Source organism: Lipotes vexillifer, unplaced genomic scaffold (assembly GCF_000442215.2).
Source record: "Lipotes vexillifer unplaced genomic scaffold, Lipotes_vexillifer_v1.1 scaffold591, whole genome shotgun sequence".
NCBI classification, from domain to species: domain Eukaryota; kingdom Metazoa; phylum Chordata; class Mammalia; order Artiodactyla; family Lipotidae; genus Lipotes; species Lipotes vexillifer.
In genome coordinates this window covers 396,076-408,493 of record NW_006791954.1, presented here as the reverse complement: position 1 = coordinate 408,493, position 12,418 = coordinate 396,076, and the positions used below count along the sequence as shown (strand labels likewise).

At 37.7% G+C, this 12,418-nt stretch overlaps 1 protein-coding gene across 2 annotated transcripts in view; it reads left to right on the top strand.

Moving 5' to 3' along the window:
* LUC7L3 (LUC7 like 3 pre-mRNA splicing factor) overlaps positions 1–12,418 on the top strand; it is a 25,639-nt gene that overhangs the window by 9,862 nt on the left and 3,359 nt on the right. The window contains exons 2-9 of one of the 2 annotated variants that reach the window (XM_007465003.1): positions 1,597–1,663; positions 4,571–4,610; positions 5,094–5,238; positions 5,593–5,667; positions 6,967–7,071; positions 8,030–8,191; positions 8,586–8,869; positions 9,849–10,009. In XM_007465003.1, the coding sequence (XP_007465065.1) occupies positions 1,597–1,663; positions 4,571–4,610; positions 5,094–5,238; positions 5,593–5,667; positions 6,967–7,071; positions 8,030–8,191; positions 8,586–8,869; positions 9,849–10,009 (1,039 nt within the window). The remainder of the gene's footprint in view (positions 1–1,596; positions 1,664–4,570; positions 4,611–5,093; positions 5,239–5,592; positions 5,668–6,966; positions 7,072–8,029; positions 8,192–8,585; positions 8,870–9,848; positions 10,010–12,418) is intronic. The other variant, XM_007465004.1, reaches the window with a different exon arrangement.

The window sequence follows — 12,418 nt, the reverse complement described above, 5'->3', positions numbered from 1 at the left end:
TTTTTTTTCCCTTATTTTTTTTTTTTTTTTTTTTTTTTTTTTAAGATTCCACAAAAGCATACAGTATTTGTCTTTCTCTGTCTGGCTTATTTCACTAAGTATAATCCCCTCCAAGTCCATCTTTGTTGTTGCAAATGGCAAATTTTCATTCATTTTCATGGCTGATTAGTGTTCCATTGTGTATATATACCACATTTTCTTTATCCATTCACGTGTTGATGGACACTTAGGATGCTTCCGTATCTTGGCTATTGTAAATAACGCTGCTGTGAACGTTGGGGTGCATGTATCATTTTGAATTAGTGTTTTCGTTTTCTTTGGATATATACCCTGGAGTGGAATTGTTGGATCATATATGGTAGTTCTATTTTTATTTTTTGAGGAACTTACATACGGTTTCCACAGTGGCTGCACCAATTTACATTCCTACCAACAGTGTACAAGGGTTCCCCTTTCTCCACATCCTCGCCAACATGTTATTTGTGGTCATACAGAGCCTTTTTTAATAATTTAAAATCGAGTGTTAGAACTTCTAAAGAAAAGAAAATGGTACAAAGATACTATGACATATGGCTACATATAATAGGATAATATTGATCTAAAACTAAATCTGTTTAGACATGATTTTTGAATCTCATTGTTCTTTATGAGACCTTTCTTTATAAGACCTTAGTTCTTCTGGACACAGCTTATGGAACCACATTGCTTCAGACAAGTATAAAACAATTGACCTTTGAAGCAAAAAAGCAATCTATTTCAGATTTAACATCCAGTTCTAAGTGTCTCGAAAAAACTCATTCAATCTTAAATTTAGCAGACCTTTTCTATCATATGTTATAGTTGTACATTGAAAATTTACCCAATAACAATGAAGGGAGATATTTTGGAATTTTGCTTAACAGGTTTTGGTTTGCAGTGTTATAGAATTAAACATAGGATAGAGCAGTCTCGGAATATATCTGAAGGAGTTACAAAAGTACCAATGAGAGAATTAAAAGTCAGTTTCATGTTAATAATTCTTCCTCATACCATAGAAATCACTCAGTAAAGTGCTGGCACGTGTGAAAATATCTACTACACCTTAGGGCCTGTTACAGGATCTCTTTACGTGAAAATACTGAACCAGATTGCTTTAAATAAGTGTTATTTGGAATTTAGGCAGTGATTTCCAAGTCTTAGTCTGTAAATTGGTTCTGGTCTTTAACAAAGTTAGGACAATAAGAACAATGTGTTTTTTGTATGTTTTTAATTAAAAATAAAAAGTTATCTTTTTTCTGGATGTCTTTATCCAATATTTTTTGTTGCTTGGGAGTAGGGCAGTGATTTCTAATACTGTAATAGAAATAGGAAGTAATTATAGAAATAGAAAATGCTGGTAACTGTCAGTCCTGCATTTCTTGTACTGGAATCCAGGAGTCTGAAAGTCATTAGTTTACCTAACTAAATGGCTTAACAAATGAAATTATTCTTAAAACTTACTTGGTTGAAAGATGAAGATCATGAAATGAGAAAATAGTTATTTGGCACCCTTTTCTGGTATAGTTCTAAAACCAAACAATTTCAAAAAGTTATATTACCTTTGTTTTTCTTCACTAGGTTTGTAAATATTATCTCTGTGGTTTTTGTCCTGCGGAATTGTTCACAAACACTCGTTCTGATCTTGGTAAGTGTTCTGTGTAACTTTTATCGAATTTATGATTAAAGAGAAACTAATACTTTATAATTTTGAAAAGAGGTTTCCTCTTAAAGGTTTGTTGATAAAGTAATTTCTTTCCTGGCTTAGTTTTTTGAATGTATTAATAAATGTCAGTCTAATTAAACATGGTGGCTTAATTGAATATACATATCTATTTCCACTCCCTCCTGAAACCCCTCCACTAAAATGAAAATTTAAAAACAAAAAAGGTGTAAATGGAAGAGTCGAGATAACATTAGAGATGTCAGCACATTTTTGGAAGATGACAAGTGGATGGAAGAATAGCAGAGAAACCTGTACCTAAAAGCCTGCAGAAGGGGATATTAAACAGAAGAAAGAGTTTGATCAGCAGAACCCTGGACAGGCTCAGGATTTGGAGGCATCAGGTACCATAGAAGGCAGAGTTGAATCATGGGGCTGAAAACCAGAGATTAGTCTAGTTCAGGGTTTCTCAACCTTGACATTTGACAGTTTTACCTGGAAAATTCTGTGTTTGCGGGGGTGGGAGGGGCTGTCCTGTGGATTGTAGGATGTTTAGTAGCATCCTTGGCCTGTACCCAGTAGACGCCAGTAACATCTCCCAATTGTGTCAACCAAAAATGCCTCCAGGCATTGCCAGATACCCCTGGGGGCAAAACTGCCCTTGTTGAGAACCACTAGTCTGTGTGGTCAGACCTGTGCATCTGGTGATTCTGTCTCCCACCCCTACAGCCCAGGAGACCCCAGGGGGTTATGTTCTGAAGGAATTGGGGTAAAGAGACTCTAGTTCATTTGAGCCACAAAATGCAAAAAAAAATTTGATCATTTTCTTCTCCCAAGGATGGTACATAACTAGTATCATTCTAGAAACATGAGCAGCTTGCCCTAAAACTTTAAGAGCACATTAGGGCTGGATGTATCTAGATACTGGGAGTAGAGATACAGGACAGGGCAGTAATGAACAAAGGTGAGACTATAAGAGATAAAATGAGTCTGTATTTTCAATAGTGAGGTTTTCCCATTCCCTTCCTCTGCCCTGTTCCTAGAAGGATACAGCCAGATGTTTTTTCCCCAGGCAGAAGAGAAGAGGATTCTTTAGAGAAAGTGAACAGTTCCAGAGAAATGATCTACAGGTACTGACCCTTGGGGAATTTCCTAAAAGAAAGTCTTGCTGCCCGATTTTCCTATGGTAAAGCCCGTTAGTTGACAAACCCTGCCTGAGCATACCAACTTCCAGTCAGATTTTGGAAGTGTTTTGCCAGCCAAGGAATACCAGTCAGACATTTGAAGAAAACCTTCAAACACAGAGATTAACCAAAACCAACAGAAAAAAAGAATTTAGTGGAATATGGTGGATAATGGGGGAAAACAGAAGAAAAAAAATTTTAAAGCCATAACTAAATTCAGTATCCTCAGAGAAATAAGAGAACATATCAGGAGGAATAGGATGCTGTATTAAAAGGGAAGTTTTGAAAAACTAAGAAGAGTTCTTAGAAATTAGAACTAGAGAAATCTGAAATAAAATCAGGGGAGAGTTTTGAGGATAAAATTAATTTGTGGAACGTTGATAAAAAATTAAAATTTGAAAAAATTTTATCAGTCCAGTCCTCTAATAGCTAATTAAGAGTTCTAGATAGAGAAAACAGAAGGGAGGAAATTTTAATATTGCATTACTAAAGGACTTTACCCTCTAGATTGAGTGAGTCCTTCAAGAGCTCAGTACAACAAATGAAAAAAGATCCACACCATTGTGAAATTCCAGAACACCAGGCGTGAGGGTGGGGCACATAGGATTATCAGTCAGGATGGCCTCAGATTTGTCAGTATGACACTGGAAGTTGAAGACACTGCAGAAACACCCTCAGGATTCTGAATGAAAAAATGTTTACCTAGGTGAGCTATATAGCCAAACAGGAAAATATGAGTGTGGAAAAAAAGGGACATTTTCAGACATGCACGGTCTCAACAAATTTATCTACCACCTTTTCTCTGGAAACTCATGGGCGTAAACCAAGAAGGAGAGAAATAAGAGATCCAGTAAACTTCAGTACAGACCAGAAAAGGAATTTCTAAGGATGACAACTCTGTTAGTGAGCTTAGAAAAAAGCAGCCCAGGCTGAAGCAGGACAGAAAGCTCATGGAAGAAAATAAAGCTGATTATCTGATATATTTTGAATCTTGAGGGAGATTGGTATTGAAATATTTTCTTATAGCTGAGTTAAAGTGTTTGAGATGAATTTGGAAATAGAGACATAGAAAAGACTAAACAAAAGAAAGAATTCCAGTAAGTTTATCAAAAGTGTCATTATAATGCACCTTTTGTTTGACTCAGCAGTTAATGTAGGACTTGCATAATCAAAATATAAGCACTGAATGTTTATTTAACCTAAATTTTTGATGCCTAAGATAAACCAAGAAAAAGCAAAATAAGCATAACATTTAGAAATATGGAGGTAAATTCCAGAAGATACAACTAAAAGGGTCAAAATTGGTTGCCTTTTGGAGATGGTGAGGGGTAGGACTAGGGTGCTAGTCTTGTACTATTCACAGAGACTCGAAATTAATAAAATGCCACTGGTGGTTCAGACCAGTGGTGTGCCCTCATCCCAGTTTTCTTCTTGGTGGCAGTAAGGAACAATTTTTTCATTCCTCCTACTCCTCTTTTTTCTTCTCTTACGTAGTTCTGCGTTATACTCATCTTGAAGACTAAGGAGAACACTTTTCATGTGCTTACCTGGGTATGTCGCTTCATGATTCAGTAGGCTTAATTTAGGTGTCTACAGACTACTCAGTGATTAAATGGATCTTCTTTCCTTTTTTAAAAAAGAACTTTTGTTTTAGCAAGAGAAAAATTAACTTCAATAATTTATACCTTCATATTTCTTGTTCTTTCAGGGCCTTGTGAAAAAATTCATGATGAAAATCTGCGAAAACAGTAAGTTACCTTTTGGGGGGTCATCCCCCCACCCCCCATCATTATTTGGCTTTAAGGGGACAAGGATTGAAGAAATAATTGAAGTTTTTGTAAAATGAATGTCGGACAGAGGTCCTGTTCATTAGTTGGGGGTGGTACAAAGTGATGCAGCTTTATGTAGTATCACCATATGAGTACATACTGTATGCCAAGAATAAGCCTAAGCATTTTTTTCTATATCACATTTGTTTTTTGTTTTTTTTCTTTTATTATTATTTTTTGGTGGCTCCTCACAGCTTGCAGGATCTTAGTTCCCTGACCAGGGGTTGAACCCGGACCCTCAGCAGTGAAAGCACAGAGTCCTAACACTGGACCGCCAGGGAATTCCCTACGCCTTCAGTCTAAACGCAGTAGTCCATGAGATTAGTTAAGATAGAATATGAGAGTTGTAATCAATAAAGATTTGGAAGGAAAACAGTGCTTATTTATTTTCATTTTTATTAGGTATGAGAAGAGTTCTCGTTTTATGAAAGTTGGCTATGAGAGAGATTTTCTGCGATACTTACAGAGCTTACTTGCAGAAGTAGAACGTAGAATTAGACGAGGCCATGCTCGTTTGGCATTATCTCAAAACCAGCAGTCATCTGGGGTGAGTATGAAATTAATTTACAGTCTTTGTAAAGTGTCCTTGTTCTCTAGAAACCCAGAGACTTCCCTAGTGTTGAAACTTGTGTTCAGGTTCATTCATTACTTTGTATTCTTTTAAAATTTCAGTCTTTGTTAATAAATGTAGTATTGATTTTGCTCATCATAAGGTTTTGATCTTAGATATAAGTAACTGACAAAATATGCAGCTGATTAACAAAAATTGAGGTAAATGAGTTACTATCCTTGTAATTCAGCATTTCAGTTATTAAATAAAATATTAGGTATGGTATGTGAGAGTTTGAATGTCTGTCTCTGTATTTTAGTTGTTGATAATACATTCTGTTGTCTTCATTAGGCAGCTGGTCCAACAGGCAAAAATGAAGAAAAAATTCAGGTTCTAACAGATAAAATCGATGTACTCCTGCAGCAGGTGAGAATTGTGTGCATTAATGTCAGAAAATACTTGGAGTAGACACTTAACCAAAGAAGGTATAAGGACGGCAAATAAATACATGTAAAGTTGCTCAATGTCATTAGACATTAGGGAAATACAAATCTACAGTGAGATGCTTTTTGAACACCTATTAGAATTGCTAAAATTAAAAAGACTGACCATATCAAGCGTTAGTGGAGAGCTGGGCAAACTATCTTACACTGTTGGGATATGTAAAATGGTGCAGCCACTTTGGAAAAAAGTTTCTCTCTTAAAAAGTTAAAAGAGGCACCACAAGCCATTACACTGCTAGGGAGATGAAAGCATATGTTTACACGAAGAGTTGTATACCAATGTTTATAGTGGCTTTATTCATAATAGTCAAGTAACACCCCAGACAAACCTGGAAAGAACTCATGTGTGTGTCAGTAGGTTAATGGATTAAAAAAATGTGATGTATCTATACCAGCGGTCCCCAACCTTTTTGGCACCAGGGACCGGTTTCGTGGAAGACAGTTTTTCCACAGATGGGGGTGGGGGGATGGTTTCGGGATGATTCAAGCTCATTACATTTATCGTGCAGTTTATTTCTATTGCTGTTACATTGTAATATATAATGAAATAATTATACAGGTCACCATAATGCTGACAGGAGGTGGAGCTCAGGTGGTAATGTCAGCGATAGACATTCATCTGTAAATACAGATGAAGCTTTGCTCGCTCGCCTGCCGCTCACCTCCTGCTGTGTGGCCAGGTTCCTAATAGACCACGGACCACGATTGGTCCGGGGGTTGGGACCCCTGATCTATATACAGTGTGATACACTATTCAGTAATAAAAAGGAATTAATTACATGTAACTGTGTGGATGAATCTTAAGGTAATTAGGTTGAGTGAAAGAGGCCAGAGCCCTACAGAAGGAAAAAAAAGTGCATGGTTCCATTTAAATAAAATTCTAGAAAATGCAGACTAATCTATAGTGACATAAAGCAGATCAGTGGTTGCTTTGGGAGGAGATACAACAAAGAGGCGGGAGGAAACCTTCTCGGGTAATATGTTTATTATCTAGATGGTGGTGTTGATTTCATGGGACTCAAACCTTAAGAAATTGTGCACCTTAGAAATTTGCTGTTTATGTTCTATCAAGTATACATAATTAATGCAGGCTTCACTAAACAAAACCAAACAAAAAGACCCAAAACAACCGCTAAATGCTAATGAAGCTTGGGGTAAAAAGAAAAATACTTGGATAGTGTGATTAGAAAGATATCCTGACTGCTTTTTAAATTCCCCTTAGATTGAAGAATTAGGATCTGAAGGAAAAGTAGAAGAAGCCCAGGGAATGATGAAATTAGTTGAACAGTTAAAAGAAGAGAGAGAATTGCTTAGATCCACAACTTCGGTGAGTAGCAACCTCATTTTGATTCACCCAGGCTGTTCACTGAATTACTAGGATCTATTCCGATTTGAGAACAGTTTTCTAATGTCAGCAAACTTTATTTTAAAGGGCCACATAGTAAATATTTTAGGTTTGCAGGTCACAAGATTTGTAACATAAAGGCTCTTATATTACAAAAGCAGCTTTAAACAATATATAAACAATTGGATGTGGCTTTGTTCCAGTAAAACTTTACAAAAACAGGCCTCTAAGCCGCTGGCTTGCCAACCTGTGCCTTAGATCATAAGTATTCATTTGGACCTGGGTTTTATTTATTTTTTGTTAGAACAAGTTACTCAGTTTGTATTTACCTTAGTACAGAATTGGTATACTCTTAATAATACCTTCTGCTTTCTTAACTTGCAGTTAGAGAATATAATGTTTGGATATTGATACGTATTTTTGTATCAATGTATTTGATATGTCTTTGACACAGTGTATTTTGTATCAGTGTATGTATTTGTACATACAAAATACATATTTTGGATATTGATGCTAGAATATAGTTGGTCATTGGTTCCCAAATATTAAAAGGATATGTTCAGATTATACTCAGTGAGTTCAATTCCTTAATGATTCTGAAAAACATTTTTAATATGGAGTCCACATTTTTAACCTGTTAAACCAAGCGAGAAATGAATTCAGACTAAAATAGGTAGCTTTTTTGAGGTGGTATAGGTAGCTTTTTCTTTGTTGGAGTTGAGGGATGGGGTCTCAGTACTTCTTGGGTGATGTGGAAAGTTGATTGCTGCTGTCATGCTTCCTCTCTCTAAAAGTTGCTGCTCAGTATTATGGCTTTGGGGAAGTGGAAAGTAGCAGTTGACAAAATTAAAAATCTATTCTAAATGTTAAGTACTTCTGGGGCGATTTGTTTGTTCTGTCTTCCTCAGATATTCTTATAATAACTGATTGATCATTTCAGACAATTGAAAGTTTTGCTGCCCAAGAAAAGCAAATGGAAGTTTGTGAAGTGTGTGGAGCCTTTTTGATAGTGGGAGATGCCCAGTCCCGGGTAGATGACCATTTGATGGGAAAACAGCACATGGGCTATGCCAAAATTAAAGCTACTGTAGAAGAATTGAAAGTAAGTTTCCTATAAGCATGTATTTTAGCTATAGCTGTACTTGATTTTAGTGTGGTTAAGCATTGATCAATAGAGATATAAATCTCTCGTTGATATTTTTGCTGACTGTGTTATTTGAGGTAGCGATAATCCCTATAATGCTTTGCTATTCATTAGGTTAGCAAAGCACTTTATTTTTTTTACCCTGTAGTGCCAGGAATTTGGGAGAAAGAATATTCCTGAGGGTTTCGTCAAATAATATCTTGTGTACATACATGGTGTTGAGATTTCTCCATTTCACTTTGAGGGCATCACATTCCATAAGTTGGTCTAAAAATGCTTCACATTAGGTAGCCATTGTTTGACAGTGTCTTTATATAGTTCTAAAAAAAAAAATCAAACTCTGTTTCCTTAGGAAAAATTAAGAAAAAGAACTGAAGAACCTGATCGTGATGAGCGTTTAAAAAAGGAGAAACAAGAACGAGAAGAAAGAGAAAAAGAAAGGGAGAGAGAAAGGGAAGAAAGAGAGAGGAAAAGACGAAGAGAAGAGGAAGAAAGAGAAAAAGAAAGGGCTCGAGACAGAGAAAGAAGAAAGAGGAGTCGATCAAGGAGTCGTCACTCAAGCCGAACTTCTGACCGAAGATGCAGCAGGTCTCGGGACCACAAAAGATCACGAAGTAGAGAAAGAAGGCGAAGCAGGTATATTGAACACATGAAACAGTGCCAGACATATAGTGGGTGTGCAATAAACAGTAGTAATTACTGGTGATATTCCTTGGTACTTGACCCTCTTAAGTCTCATTAAGTGTGAGGATGGATTATGAGAGTTGAATCTGAACGAGTCCATCTTCGAGGCAACTTCATTGCTATTTCTGAGGCAGTCTAAGGAGGTTTGATGCAGTCTTATTAGGAAGTCAGTGTATTGGATGGTCTTTTAAGTGCTTCTCTTCTCATTGATTCTGAGAAGACTTTTTTTTTTTTTGCGGTACGCGGGCCTCTCACTGTTGTGGCCTCTCCCGTTGCGGAGCACAGGCTCCGGATGCACAGGCTCAACGGCCATGGCTCACGAGCCCAGCCGCTCCGCGGCATGTGGGATCTTCCCGGACCGGGGCATGAACCCGTGTCCCCTGCATCAGCAGGCAGACTCTCAACCACTGTGCCACCAGGGAAGCCCTGGATGGTCTTTTAAGTGCTTCTCTTCTCATTGATTCTGAGAAGACTTTTTTTTTTTTTTGCGGTACGCGGGCCTCTCACTGTTGTGGCCTCTCCTGTTGCGGAGCACAGGCTCCGGACGCGCAGGCTCAGTGGCCATGGCTCACGGGCCTAGCTGCTCCGTGGCATGTGGGATCTTCCCGGACCGGGGCACGAACCCGTGTCCCCTGCATCGGCAGGCGGACTCTCAACCACTGCGCCACCAGGGAAGCCCAAGACATTTAAATTATAAATTATTTTGGGTAGGGCTACCTATTTGAAAAATTGAAGTTAGAAGGATTTTCAATTTTCAGTTCTTAAGATTTCTAATGTAAATATGTTTCAATAGTAGATTCTATTCTTTTGCCTTTAAGGGTAAGTTTTGCTTTTAATCTTGTTATTTATTCAACAGTATGTAATTCTTCAAGGTTTTTTCTCAGTGTAATATCAGCTGAGGTTGCTTTCCTTTTGTTTCAAATTATTTAAGAAGCAGAGATCGACGAAGAAGCAGAAGCCATGATAGATCAGAAAGAAAGCACAGATCTCGTAGTCGGGATCGAAGAAGATCAAAAAGCCGAGAGCGGAAGTCATATAAGCACAGGAGCAAAAGTCGGGACAGAGAACAAGATAGAAAATCCAAGGAGAAAGGTTAGTTTTTATGAGAATTTAATTTATTAAGAGACTATTTTCACTTTCTTGTCTCCCCACCGACTCACTTTTCTGCAGACACAGGCAGAGTTCCACTTCAAGCTATACTCATTTTCACTTACGATGAATACCATTCAGTAGGAGACGAGCATTATTCTTCCCTCTCCTGCTCTGATTTGTGAGAATGACAGTTGGCCTGGTGTTTTCTTAGAACATGTTAAAGTCACATCCTTCAATTGATAACTTGAAGGCTTATCATTTAGTTTCTTCCAAGTATTGCATTACCTTTTAGCCTTATTAAGGTGTAGAATTCTTGGTTATTGGCAACTTTTTTTTTTTTTTTTGTACTTGCTGCAGTGTTCCATAATATGTCTTGCAGAGTAAATGTACATTACTGCATTGGTGCTCATGTACAGCATTCATTTAACTCAGTACTTCTAAGTTTGCAGTAGTTGAATGCCTTAAATGTGTCTTACCGTGTTTTTTATTGAAGCAACATGCTCTTTCCACTCTACTTTTTCCTTTGGTTTTCTGTGGCATTCCAGTATCTGGTTCACTGTGCACTCTTAATGGACTTTTTCATTTTGTCTTCGGCATGTTTTCACAAGGATATTCTCATCTTTCAACTTAGCCTTCATTGAACGATAATTCTTTTAATCATTAGGGTTGCCTTTCTGCGTTTTCTTCAGATTCTTTGTGCGTCTGTCATTTTGTATTGACTGGGCTATTCTGCTTTGCATGGTTTTCAGGAATGAGAGAAAGGGCTTATTTCTAATTTTCTTGGCTCTGCTTGTTCCATCCTGTTCTGCCTATCTGTGTCCATGTTTGATCACCAACATAATATGTGTGCTCCTGTTTGAATTTATTATATTAGATGTGTATGTGATACTCATTATTTTCTTTTATGAAACTAGTCTATGGTTTTTGTGGGGTTTAACTGAGTTAGGAAACTAGCAGCACAAACAATAGATATTTTTTTTTGTCTTTTATTTTTCCTCAGATAAGTGCACCTTCTCTTTTTAAAAATATTTACATGTATTCAGTTTTTCTACAACATGGAGCAAATGTTAAAAAGTAGGAAACAGGGTAATTTTTAAAACTTGCTGTTGTGAGCTTTAGTATTTGCCATTTAAGTTCAGAAATTACTTTTGTGATTCAAAAGGCAATTGATACCAAGAGTTAACTGACTATATAAGTTTTAAGAAAGCTTCACCCAACCTTTTTTTTTTTTCTTTTTTGCAATACGCGGGCCTCTCACTGTTGTGGCCTCTCCCGTTGCGGAGCACAGGCTCCGGATGCGCAGGCTCAGCGGCCATGGCTCACGGGCCCAGCCGCTCCGCGGCATGTGGGATCTTCCCGGACTGGGGCACGAACCCGTGTCCCCTGCATCGGCAGGCGGACTCTCAACCACTGCGCCACCAGGGAAGCCCTCACCCAACCTTTTTGCAAGACTTTCTGTATAATATATTTTGGGGATGATGGGTCAACTCTCAAGAGCCAGATAAGGATGTCAGAGATGAAATTAATCACTTCTCTTTGAGAACTAAATCTCTTTGCTGTATCCTCATTTGTGACACTTAAAATAGTTGCATTGGTTCTCAGGGACAAAAGCTAGCTAGCCTTCATAACTATCTGGGATCAAAGTTGAGCAGTAAATGTCACTGGTCTGACTTAAAAACAGTTTGTGTAATTTCTAGAGAGAGCAGAAAAGATGAGTTGAATTGCTAAACTCTGATCCTTATTGTAATGGTAACATCGTGGAATATAATCAAACTTTTGTTTAAGTAAAATAAGCTGCATTGTGTTTAGATTATGGACAAACAGGGATTTTCCTGGTGAGATGTGGAGGAAGGAGTGAAGACTTGATTCAGAGAAAACTCTGCATCTGGTCCATCTTGAAAGATTGGGTATGCCGTTATAGATTTATTTTAAACGTTGGGATCTCTTTTAGAAGTGACATGATTTATTGGCTTTTGAAAATACCGTGTGGCCAATTAGGCACTCCTGTATAAATAACTGAAGGCCTGAACTTTGAGGTCAGATATGAGCAGTAGCAAGCATTTGATAATGGCGATGAATAAGAGGGAGCTCACTACTCCATGTGCTGTAATGAAAGCACTTTATCTGACTCCACAAATGAAAAGTGGTTTCTTGCACAAACCTATCTTTCTTAACCACCAACCAATTTAGGGTGCTCTCTTTGTCAAGAGAGGTTCCTTTTTTAATCTATAGCCCTGAAGTCCACCACACTTTGTGGATGTCCTTAGGACTATTAAGATCTACCATATTTATATAGGGCAGAAGATAAGATTATTGGACTGACTACTAGTCCTCTACGGGGCAACAAGACGACTCTTCCTCATTGAAGCTACCTGTGCACCGGAGAAGCCCATAAGGCACAAAGGGAGG